This window comes from Thermobia domestica, chromosome 4, assembly GCF_964235325.1.
Source record: "Thermobia domestica chromosome 4, izTheDome1.hap1.1, whole genome shotgun sequence".
In the NCBI taxonomy this organism is placed as follows: domain Eukaryota; kingdom Metazoa; phylum Arthropoda; class Insecta; order Zygentoma; family Lepismatidae; genus Thermobia; species Thermobia domestica.
In genome coordinates, this window is record NC_137457.1 from 227,032,622 (window position 1) to 227,044,809 (window position 12,188).

General features: G+C 35.0%; 1 protein-coding gene across 1 annotated transcript in view; it reads left to right on the forward strand.

Annotated features, from left to right (window-relative positions):
- LOC145683884 (cubilin-like) overlaps positions 1-12,188 on the forward strand; it is a 1,291,374-nt gene that overhangs the window by 675,205 nt on the left and 603,981 nt on the right. Inside the window, exons 33-35 of the mRNA XM_081755522.1 lie at positions 1,296-1,457; positions 3,331-3,445; positions 8,889-9,140. Of these exons, the coding sequence (XP_081611648.1) occupies positions 1,296-1,457; positions 3,331-3,445; positions 8,889-9,140 (529 nt within the window). The remainder of the gene's footprint in view (positions 1-1,295; positions 1,458-3,330; positions 3,446-8,888; positions 9,141-12,188) is intronic.

The following is a 12,188-nucleotide window of genomic DNA, read 5'->3' on the forward strand; positions in this document are numbered from 1 at the left end:
CGATGCACAAACGAATGCGACAACTTGTGATTGAATTGGTTTTGGGGGGGGGATACAACTTAGACAGCCCCCATTTTTTCTGTTCTGGCGGCGCCCTTAATTATGTACAAACGAAAATTGCGGGTGCACATTTCTGTACAAACGAAGTACAAACGATTGCGATAATTAGTGATTGAATAGAACATGTTGGTGGGGGTGGGTACCAGTTAAACAGCCCCAATTTGTTTTCGTTCTGGCGGCGCCCCTAATAGTGTACAAGCGAAAATTTGGCCTGTACATTTCTGTACAAACAATGTACAAACGATTGCGGCAATTTGTGATTTAATTGGACATGGTAGGGGCTACCATTTAGGGGAACTCCCTCGAGAGGAATCACTCTACTTATTTATTGCAAAAAGCAGAATTTAAAAATTCGCATTCGTCCAAATTTATCGTGTGAAGTAACAGCCGTTTGTATGTACGTACTAATATTGATAAGTTCCACTACGCGATCCCAATTAATAGTTCATATACCCGCGCCACACACACACACACTAGCATTTGTACACACGAAAGTATACCTGGTAGTATCCACACGCTTACGCCGGAAACTAGAAACAAACACACACACACACACACACACACACACACAGGGACAGAGAGAGAGAAAGAGAATATCTTGTTGTACCTTTATACTGAATGCACCATTACTCACAAAATCAGTTAAAAAAGAAAAAAGTTGTAAATGAAACTTTCAAAGATTGGTACCACTGCTGCGTGTCACACATGAGATTGTTCCATAATGATTGATTCGTAATATGATGTATATGGGTTTCTTAATGGTAGTATAACAAAATGCCTTCAAATTGACCACTAAATAAAAAGTGAAATTTATTTCTCAAATTTTGTAAAATCGAAGTCGGTGGGCATTATGGGAACAGTCTACAATAACAATATATGCAAATAAATATTAATATACTTCACGTTTTCCAGTGGGTGCAAGAAAGCTTCGAATAGTATTTGTTGCCAGAAGCATTAGCTGATGTAAATATATATATATATATATATATATATATATATATATATATATATATATATATATATATATATAATATCCACACACTGTGTTACGCGTAAGGATAATAATATATAATATGAAATAAGTCCGTAACGCTATAACACATTATCTTTTTCCAATTTTATTAGATAATATATGTTTTGGTCAGAATTTATCTTTTATTGTATACAAAAAGTTCCAAAGCTAGAATGAACGTGGTATTGTAAATTTTAATTTACAATAAAAAATTTTATTGCAGGTTTATGATGGAGATAATATTGATGCAGATTTGTTATTAAATCATTGCGGTAATCAACTTCCCGCTGAAAGAACTTACAAGTCTACAGGAAACAAAATGCTTATTCGAATGAAGGCTAACGGGAGGAATTCCGCGAAGGGATTTCTTGCAGAATACGCAGCAGTGAGTTGATTTAATTTTCCTAGTTTTATTTGGACGTTAAGAATAACTATATAGACCAAAACTTCTTTGATTTTATGTATATATACCATTGTTTTCTGTCTGTCTGAAAAGGGAGCAAGAAAACGTCACTTTGATCTTTATCTAGAGAATATTGAACTATCATATGACATTTCAATCAAATAACACATTGTCACTAAGATTCTAAGATATTAAAATTAAGTTCATTAGCAACATATTGAAAGAGTCTTGTTAAAACATCTCTTTGAGAAAGTGTGAACACAAATGTATTGACGCCTCTCCACTCAAAAAACATATATATATATATATATATATATATATATATATATATATATATATATATATATATATGAAAATTAACTTATTCTCACAAATTTGAGTTGTCATCACTTTTTAAGGCCTGCTTTTCTTTAGCGATTTCTTTAAATATTAGAACTCTACTTTTTAAAGTTCAATTTGTGTCATACAGTTGCACAAAACAACTTCTGTAAAGAAGACGTGACTTCATTAGAGTGGTAATATGTATATTAAATCAATAAAAGAGTAGGTGCAGAAATAAAGAAGTGTAATACATTTTAAGTACAAACTGATAATATGTTTTAGTGACGCATTAGTATTCAAAGATCTTTCGCAGATTTTTCGGCAATAAGAGCAAGTAAAATTAGTGATTTGTGATAATTGAAAGTGTTTATTAGGGTTATTCATAATGTTTTGCAGAACCACCATAATAATATGCGGTACCATTCGACTCATTCAAAACATTCTGCTCCAGCTAGCACTGTAATTTATTAAGGAGACGGTATCAAAGTATGAATAGGATCCTAAGAATACTATTATTCGCTCTTTTTACCTCTGTAGAATTAGGTAATCCATTTATGTCATTAAGTGAAATTTAGCGAATAAGGTACTGTAAAAATAAAAACACACATTAATGATAAAGTACTTGGAATATTAACCTTCATTCAATAACAAATCTAACTACAGGAAGACAGCTCTTGGTTCGATGACATGACCACATCACACGAAAGTAATTGGCTATGGAAGGGATCGTCTCCGTAGTCATAATTTACCCAAGATGGGTGCTATCAGATTACTTTTGCGACAATGATCTCGGAACATACACCCATTTGCAATGACTACCAACATATTTTTGAAGCTGTAACATTTGGTATTATTTTAAGTCCCAAAAGAAGTGGACTTACTACTTTGCTCAAAATAACCACACACCATTGAAAAATTATTTGGCTACGAAACTGTGGAGTTAATGATGTTGGGTATATGCAAGTGTTATTTTCAATCACTGAATACCTAAAGACATCGGTAGTAATATAATGGAGTGCAAAATATATTTTTTTGCTTCCACAGAAATGGCATCATTCTTTCCTCTTAGGGTTATGCTTCAGCTTATACAGTGGCCCTCCTCAGAAGTTTCTTCGTGACATATTTATATTGATTCCGCATGCTTCTAGTTAGTTGCTATTGGTCCTAGCTTTTGGATTTTGTGGACTCTAACGAAGTATCCTAATGGTTAGCATTTCCACCCTTTATTTAATAAGTTCCCGGTCCAAATCAAGGATTCGTCCATTATCACTATCGTTTTCCAAACGCTTCTCTTAATTCTACCAGTCGAATGATAGGGTGGCATGTTAAATAAAATCCTCACATACTTTTTTGTATGCGTTGTTCATTACTCCTGTAGTCTTTAATCAATTTAATATAAATTTGCTTGGCAGTCTTGAAATCAAATAATTTTAGGCTCACATTTCTCAACACGTTATCTTACATGAGAAATTTTCTACTAGTGTCAACAGAAACAAACGGAACATTAATATCAGAATTATTTTATTATTTTTAGTCCTGTGGTGCAAGGATTATAGCAAATGATGTAGGGGTGATATCAGATACAGAGTCTCATTTTATTAGTGGTCAGAACGAAAATTGTTCTTGGATCATCATCGGCCCTAATCCTGGTAAGCTTTTAAAATAATGAGCTTCTTTGCTTCTTATATAATAATTTGACAAAAATTTTAGATTAATTAATTTATCTATAATTTATCTTTGATTTGATTAAAGTATTATTTCATAGTATATAGGAACCATATGTTTTATTTTTTAAAAGTGTAATCAAAATTTACGTCCAATGGTGTAGTCTATATTCAGAGAATGAATGCTACATTTTATACACGATAGAGTCATTTACTTATACGAAAGTCTGACCTGAAAGGTGTTGCATATAGTCTTAAAATCACGATATTTGAAATCGCTCGTGCTTAAGTTAATGCTAGTTAAAGTGTGTTCATGAAAGAAGGAGATCTGTTAATACGGAAAGAGGATAGTGGAGCGAAGTAAGCTAATACAGGATAATACAACTTCCTATTTAAAAATATCGCTTACAGGTCTAAAAAACTGACTTTGTGTCTGTAATATAAGTTAAAAGTGCCAGCGCTAAAATTGACACATAGAGGTCTAAAGTAAATGATTCATTTATTTTGAAAAGTCTTTAATTTCAAAACTATTACACGTACACACATGAAAGATATATGAAAAGAACAACAAATTTATAACTCAATATGTGCTCCTTCGGTGACACGACACATATCCAGACGATACTTGAGCTCATTCCGTACGTTTTGTAGCATAGTTCTGTCAGTTGTCTGCACTATAGCACTGATACGTTCTTTGAGCTCGACTAAAGATTGCAGTAAACAAGGTATTTAACGTATCCGCACAGGAAGAAGTCGCAGAGCGTTTAATCAGGAGAACTTGGAGGCCAGGTGCTTTTTCCTTTACACAAGCAACCAGTGTCCTTAAATTGCCGATACCACCGGAAAATGCTTTTTATTTACATGGCAGTTCTTTTCCATACTCTCTTCTGAAAGCGCGTTGCGCAGCTGTAACAGACGAATTTCTGGCATATTCAAGCACACAAAACTTTTTTCTTCTTTTCCATCCATTTTCTTCAGGTACTAACCTCGTACTGCCACACTACTACATCCAATCGGAAAGATAGTATACTCGTGCTTCTACAAAGTACAAACTTGTTGAGTTTGTGTTTCTTTTCATATATTTTTCATGTATGTACGTTTAATACTTTTCAAAATATAGCCTTTTTAAAACGAATGAGTCATTTACGCTAACCATGTATAATTGATATACGCATGTCAAGATTCGCTGATGGGTTCATTGAATTGGAGTTAAGCCTTCTCTTGAGAACTGAAGATATATGAGACTTGGACCTACAGTTTAAAATGAAATCCTATCAACAGCCAAGCATTCAAACCTCAAGGTGTCTCACCAAAACTTGGAACCGTGACCCCATGCATTAAATGCGCTCGCGCTAGACATTAGTCCAGCGAAGAGAGATCAAGATTCCGTTTCACGACTCTATGTGCAATACACTCTAAGTTAATAACTTTGAAACTAACGACCTGACCCTGAATATGAAATGTGGTTCAATATTTATATTGTATTTCATACACGATATTATTCTAGAATTAACTGGTGGTAAAAATACAAGAATAATTATAGTTTGAAACACAAGATTACCTTGGAAATGGGAAAATTTAACTTCTAATAATCTTCAATATATTATATACATATATTTTCAAATTTAATATCTCGTAACATATAAAGAGACATGGAAATATTTTAATATATTGATTTGAAAGATTATTTTTTCATTTTTAATAAGGAAAGAAATATGTTTTAAATTACGTAGTTGTCTTATCTATTATCTATCTATCTATCTATCTATCTATCTATATATATATCTATATATCTATATCTATATATATCTATCTATATATATATATATATATATGACATTTTTAATTGTCCCTGTGAGATTTTTGTTAAGTGTAGATAATAAAGAGAGTCATTTCAATAGTTTGATTTTCGTTATCGCTTCAGTTTAACTTAATCTGTAACGAACAACAGTTCCACTAATGTTTGTTCACTATTTATTGTTTTGTGATTTAGTGTTTTATTATTTTCATTATATTTTGTTATCGTTATATACCTTTTTAAATCTTGCTTTCCGTATATTTTATATTGTTCATATCAAGGATCTTATAAAATATAGGATCTGCCCTTACATCAAAATCTTGAAGACATACGTCACAGTTTCACCGCTCCTACTCTGCCCACTCCGCCCAATACGATCGCAATGTTTTGAGCCAACAATCATGGCAAAAACGATAGTAGCCAATCAGACGATTGCGGAAACAAGAGTAGCTAATGCCGATGTGCCGATGCTCGATTGTTTTCTTGGCTTCATTGATTTAATAGGATAAAGATACATATGGGCAGATCCTCTATTTATAACATCCTTGGTTCATATATATCATATCGTTTAAAGCTATCTCTCGTTTTACACTTTTGTTTAGAAGCCTTGAAAAATTGTATTTCTACTGAATATTTGTTTTAGATTATATCTGTGGAAAATTGAGTTGATTTTATTTTGAGTTAAACGTCTCTTTCAGCAGCGAGGCTATATGAGACGGAACTTGCTGATTAATGTGAAATCCGAACAACATGAACTCCCGCCTGGAACCGAAACCTGGTCTCCCATGCCATGTGGAAAATTGTTATGGAAGAAAAGTATTACACAAAATATGTACAGAAATTTATACCCAACAAATTAAATAAGAAAATCTTGCTTAAAAATTTATGAATACTTGAAGCTGTAAAACTAAGAACAATCCATTATAAGAAATTTTCATTAGATTAATGTGTAAGTTCTTACATTCCTTTTCCGTTTATGACTAAACTGGTAAATGAAATGCAATTTGTGTAAATGCAAGTTGACAAATGCAGTAGATAAGTGAGTAGGACTATCGTTATTAAGAACGAGCAGCACCCAACCCTGTACAATTAATTCAGTTGCTTAACACCAACGATCACAGTTTCAGTTGATTGTAAAGCTCAATTAGATCTGTTGCGTCCAGAATTCAGCACGATGAATGCACATCGAACAGATAGTGATAGGTGGAGGGAAGAAACTTTGTACTGCAACCTAAGTTAGGCCTAATATATTGAGTATGAATTGTGTCTAACACACCGATGGCTCTACCGCCATGAGTGTGAACATTCTTGGACTTTTACACATGTACATTGTATAGTGAGATAAAAGAGAAGACTAGGAATGGGAAAATGAGTTTATTGTTTCAGTTTCTCAAGATGATTGATTAAGGCGAATCACCATATTGGAAACATCAAATGTTTAAGACAGTGTCGGATTGGCCAAGTTAAGGGCCTTTGGCGTGGGTCCTTAAAGGTCCCCGTCCATATATATACGTCAATTGCAAAAAATGAGAAGTGACAAAATTATATTTTTTGCATTGAATGAGTATGTAGTACAAAATAGTTCGCAAAACAGTTGCAATAGTACTGAGACAATCAAATGTAATCGTGAAGTTATTTTAGTTACTTGGATAGCTTTTTACGCAGTTCTCCACTTGATGAGGTAATCATATCAATTACTTTTTCGTTGCGTCAGTCTTTTTCTGGAATAAGTCTTTTTCTGTAAACATAAACATAAACTAGAGGGGTCTCTTCCTCCGTACGAAGGTCTACTGGCTCACGGGGCAGTACTGATATGAGCAAGAGGGGGCCGAGAAGACTTCTTTCGGAAAGATGAACTTTGGTTTCCGCAACTTTTTTTTGGTACGAAGACTCAACATAACATTTGCGAAAGTGAAAATTCGACCAAGGCCAACAGATCCTGCGCCTCATGATCCCTGCAGGGCTCCTTGGGCCTGGGGCCCTTGACGATTGCCAAGTAGCCAACGTGGCCAGTCTGGCACTGGTTTAAGACGAGTCCACTCACTATCCATACGTTTACCATCCATTATATTATATTTCAATGAAATCGAAGAGGGACGCGAACTAATGAAAATTACTGTTTCCTGTGAGAAAAGATAGAACTATTAAGACGTCGATGTAAATTATAATTATTAATGAGGGGCGTCGAGTGGCGATGAAGTGATGCTAGCTTTCAGACCGTCGCTACTTCGGTTGACCACTGGACGAGGCAGCGATTAAACAACGTTTGGTTAGAAACATAATTTCGCACACCCGGGGGAAGAGTGTTACAACTCAAAAAATGGAAATTTTCGTTATCATCGCTCAAAAGAGAATAGAGAGAGAAACGCGAGCTCTACCTGGTGGTATTTTCGCGGAAACGTAACTAAACATATTAACCTCTAGATGACAGAAATACCAGTATTCTAGGGAGCGATTTTGATAAAATAACAAATTTTAAAATTCATGTTCCCACAAATGTGTATTTTATGACATGTAACACTCTTCCACCTGGTGTGCGATTTGTGTGGGTTGAAGAAAGATGTCGGTGTAAATGGGACTAGAGATAAAAACGGAACGGGAAGCGGGATTAAAACGTTCTTCCTTAAGTGGTGTTTTACATCATTATGATAAATCTTACCATTAGCTCTTGGATTTGTGTCTAATGGCTGAAAGACTGGACAGTCCCTAGACCGAGGAGAATGATGACCCTTACGCTTGGCGCAATAGGTTTGGCTGCGAAACTGGTCTGCTTACTGACTTCCCAGAACACAATTGGCACAAATGGTAGTCGTCTCTATCACAACTTGTTGATTGCTGATATACCAGAAATGCTGACAAAGCAAGTCATGTAAGAACAGGTGCACAGACGCACTTTTAGCCAGTGTTGTTGAACTTGGACTCCGGCATGACTAGGGAAACCGAAAATAATAATCATAGACTGAGTTGGAAACAGTTGTCCTGATTTCTTAGTTTTAATCCGACTGACTTCAACTACACATTGGTCACATATCTCTGATTTGATATCTGTGGTAGCGTTTAAGGTATTCCAACATGACATTTTTTCGCGATTAACGTCCAATAGGTGTTGTAGTTATACTGGAACCTTAAGTGTTAAAATGCTGTCTAATTTGTAGGGTTTCTTTTTCTCATTAATGATTTCACTAATTCATTTCGTAGTTTGTGCATATTCTTTGTTATTAATCTAGCTTCGTTATCCAGTTTTACTTTGTTATTAATAATGAAATGGCGAGAACTTTAATGGCACTAGGATGGTTAAATTGCGATTCGCGCTGCCTGCAGTGTTTTTTTTAAATCACGAACTATCGGACTACAGTAATCGAAATAGTTGTTTCCACATTTTTTGCAAGAGGGTAAGCGCGGAGCTGAAATTATTGACGTTTTACTTATGAAGGGTTTATGAAACATTGTAAAGTGAAACTAATTAGTAAATTGAGGCTAGTAAACCCTTATGTATATCTACTTCTGATTTTGCATCAATTGGCATTCTGATTTTGCATCACATAAACAGCGTGAACACGTAGGTTAGAATGTTTATTTATCTCTGCTCACAAATATCTAAAACATCCATTTTATTTTCCCCCCGCATAGATGACCATATTACTTTGACTGTCACCCACATGGAACTTCGACCACCTACTGCTGAGACAGACGAATGTGAGTATAATTATCTGGAGATAAGAGATGGAGATGATAAAGACGCACCATTGAGAGACGGCAAATTTTGTGGGAGCAGAACCCCACCTCCTATTACGAGCTATGGACCAGCTTTATTTGTTCATTTGGTTTCAATATATTATTACCCTGGACGATTTATAGCAACATATTCGGTATTAAGTTCAGGTGAGTATTATAGAATTCCATCTGATATTTTTTTCTATAGGTACTACTTCAATCATAATTTATATTTTTCAGATATCACTATATAAAAATGAACAAGAAACAAATGCATATTTGTGACTCAGGTATCTTAAGAATATAACTATTATCTATTGCATACCTGTGGCCGAGAGTTCGTGTGTGTGCTTTGGTACTGAAACACTGGAATTTAGCTGCCGGTAGATACGTATCTCCGGCTTTGTTCCAGCGCGATAGGATATCGGGGAGCTGATTGAATTAAGATATATAGTCATTCCGATAGTTCAATTCTGGGCTGGAATTTAGTAACTAATGTAGAACTAGTGGCATAAAAAACGAAAATATGTATGTTACAAACATTACAATCAGTGGCGGCAATTTTACGTTAAAAGTGGGGAAGCAAGATATGATCTGAATACGTGTATATCAATGTCGGTTTTCTTGGTTGTTTCTACCATTTTCTTCGACGAAAGAATGTATATCTAATAAGATACTATCCTTTTTAGTTAAAATACCATATATCGTATTCATATTTCATTAAGTAAATTGACAAGAGCAACGCAAGGGCAACACATTAGCCCATTTTGCTCTTAAACAACGAAGATGTACGAAGAGATTTGATTCCTTGCTCATGAACATCCAAAAATTCTGTCTGGAAAATTGTGTGGTTAGATTATTTAATAACAAATTTACAAAACAAATAAACAAAAAAGATAATATTTATCATAGTAATAAATAATGAGGCTTGTTTCGTAGATTTTGTATTGAAACTGGGGATTAATGAATCACTTATATTTTTAATTCCACGCATGCCATTAAATGTATTTTATTGCTCTTAGAAAATAAAAGACAGTAAATATTTCAAGCATTTGCTACGACATTGAAAGGAATACGCAATTGCAATATTAATTGCTTTGAACTAAGAAAACATAAGCGCAATTCTTGTAACTTTCTTCACTCCACGGGAAGACAAATAACCAATACGTACTCCCTCATCGGCAAATATTATATGGCACTATTTTTTTATTTATGAACCAGTATTATATACAAAAACTTTATAATTCCAAATGAAATAATATATGTTAGCGGACTAGTTCAAAAAAGTGGGGGCAACTACCCCCTATTTTCCCTAATCGCCGCCCCAGATTACAATCAATCCGCTGAGCTTTACTTTTAAGTTTACGTTACATGTTTCTACAATGGAAAAGTAAAAATTGAAAGAAATGATAGATCATCGTAAATAATTATCCAATATTACTCTTGCTGAAAGCTTCGATTTTATGCTAAAATGTGGCTTATCTTTATATGTTTGAATTTTGGATATTTGAGACAAACTAAGTACGTATGTTGTTTTATCATTAATAAAATGAAAATATTCATTTCTCGGTACATTTTAGACAGACCGGTAGCCAGTCCAAAAATGTAGGGGGAGAGGGTCGCGTGAGGTTATGGGTCCCGATCCAACCATATTATAGTTCGTTTGCAAGCCTAGCGTGAAAAGTTTAGGAGAGCAGCAAATATTTAGTTGGACCGGGCAACCTAGATCTCCCTTGATACGGGCCTGATTTTAGATTATTTTATCTGGAATAATGTGTATATTTCCTTCACTTCTTCGTTAATAATAAGAACAAAACTAGAAACAAAAGATACATTGCTCGTAAAATTATCAATGATAATATACAGGCACAGTTTTTGAAGAGATCACAGGGTCATTTTTTTTAAAATAGTGATATCCTATTTCCAGTTCTTACTACCTGATCATCTGACGTACGTTGTTATATATTACATGTTTTAGCGGCACGGAAGCTTTCCAAAGCGCTGTGAGTGCAGACTCATATACAATACAATTCACCTTGTACTAGGTTAGTCATAAATCAAGCAATATTTTAGTGCAAAACATTCCTGTGTTTATTACAGTTCAATAAAAACAGGTTAACGTTGTAAGTAAAGCCTCTCGTATTTTACTGTCTGGAATCACCTTCTTGCCAGTTCCTCAATTCCACGCAAATAACACTTTTTGTCCTTAGAGGCAAAAAATATCAGTTACTTTTATCTCCAGCTAGTTGAAGCATCATGATTTCAGGAAATGCGCCATGGATCGAAACAAATAATAATCCGAAGGCAAAGTCAGGACTATATTGCGTGTTTAGGAACAGTTCGAAGCCATCATTTTCCTAATTTTTTCCCAACCGAGTTCGGTTTCACGTTATCGTGCTGTATCAGGACCCGCCAACGGTTGACCAAAGCAGGATACTTTTGTCGTAGGTCAGCATACGTGTACTCCAGCTGTTCGGAATAAAGGTTGACATTGATCGTGCAACCTTTAGGAACGAATTCGAAGTAAATTAATCTTCCCTTGTAGTTCCCTCACACACATAATGTGACTTTATCCTCGAAATGGCTCTATTAAATAATCGGCTCTGGAATTTGGTCCTTGCTCAACCACTATTTTTGCACACTTTAAGAAAAAAACACCCACATTTGCCGCATGTGACAATCTGTTTCAGGAAACATACATTACGCAAATTTTGCAGCAACTGACAACACACATACACTTCCCTCTGGGCTTGAGTTGGAGTCAATTTATGTGGTAACTGATGATGGTTTTGTCGAGTTCGTGAATGTGACGTCCTACAGTGCACTGGGATATGCCGATTGGGTTTGACAATCGTTGGATGGATTTTCCTAAATGACATGTCGTATTACCTCGGAATCTTTTACCTCGAGGCAGCCGGATCTTGGCTGATCTTAGACATTTTTACAACCTGCATAAAATTTCTAGAAAAAGCGAGTTGCTGTGGTCGTCTTTCCCTTTTACATGGCAAATATTTTGATTACTGCCGCAGCGTTATACTCGAGTTCGAAATCATACAATAACAGTTAACGTATCACACGATTATGAGCACTCATCATCACTACAAATAAAACCTGACTGAACTACTGACCGAGTAGTGACCTCCGTGTTAAACAGTTCGCTTGTCTCACCACTTTTTGGCCAGTTTGAGCATGTGTCGAGCACGATATATACACATG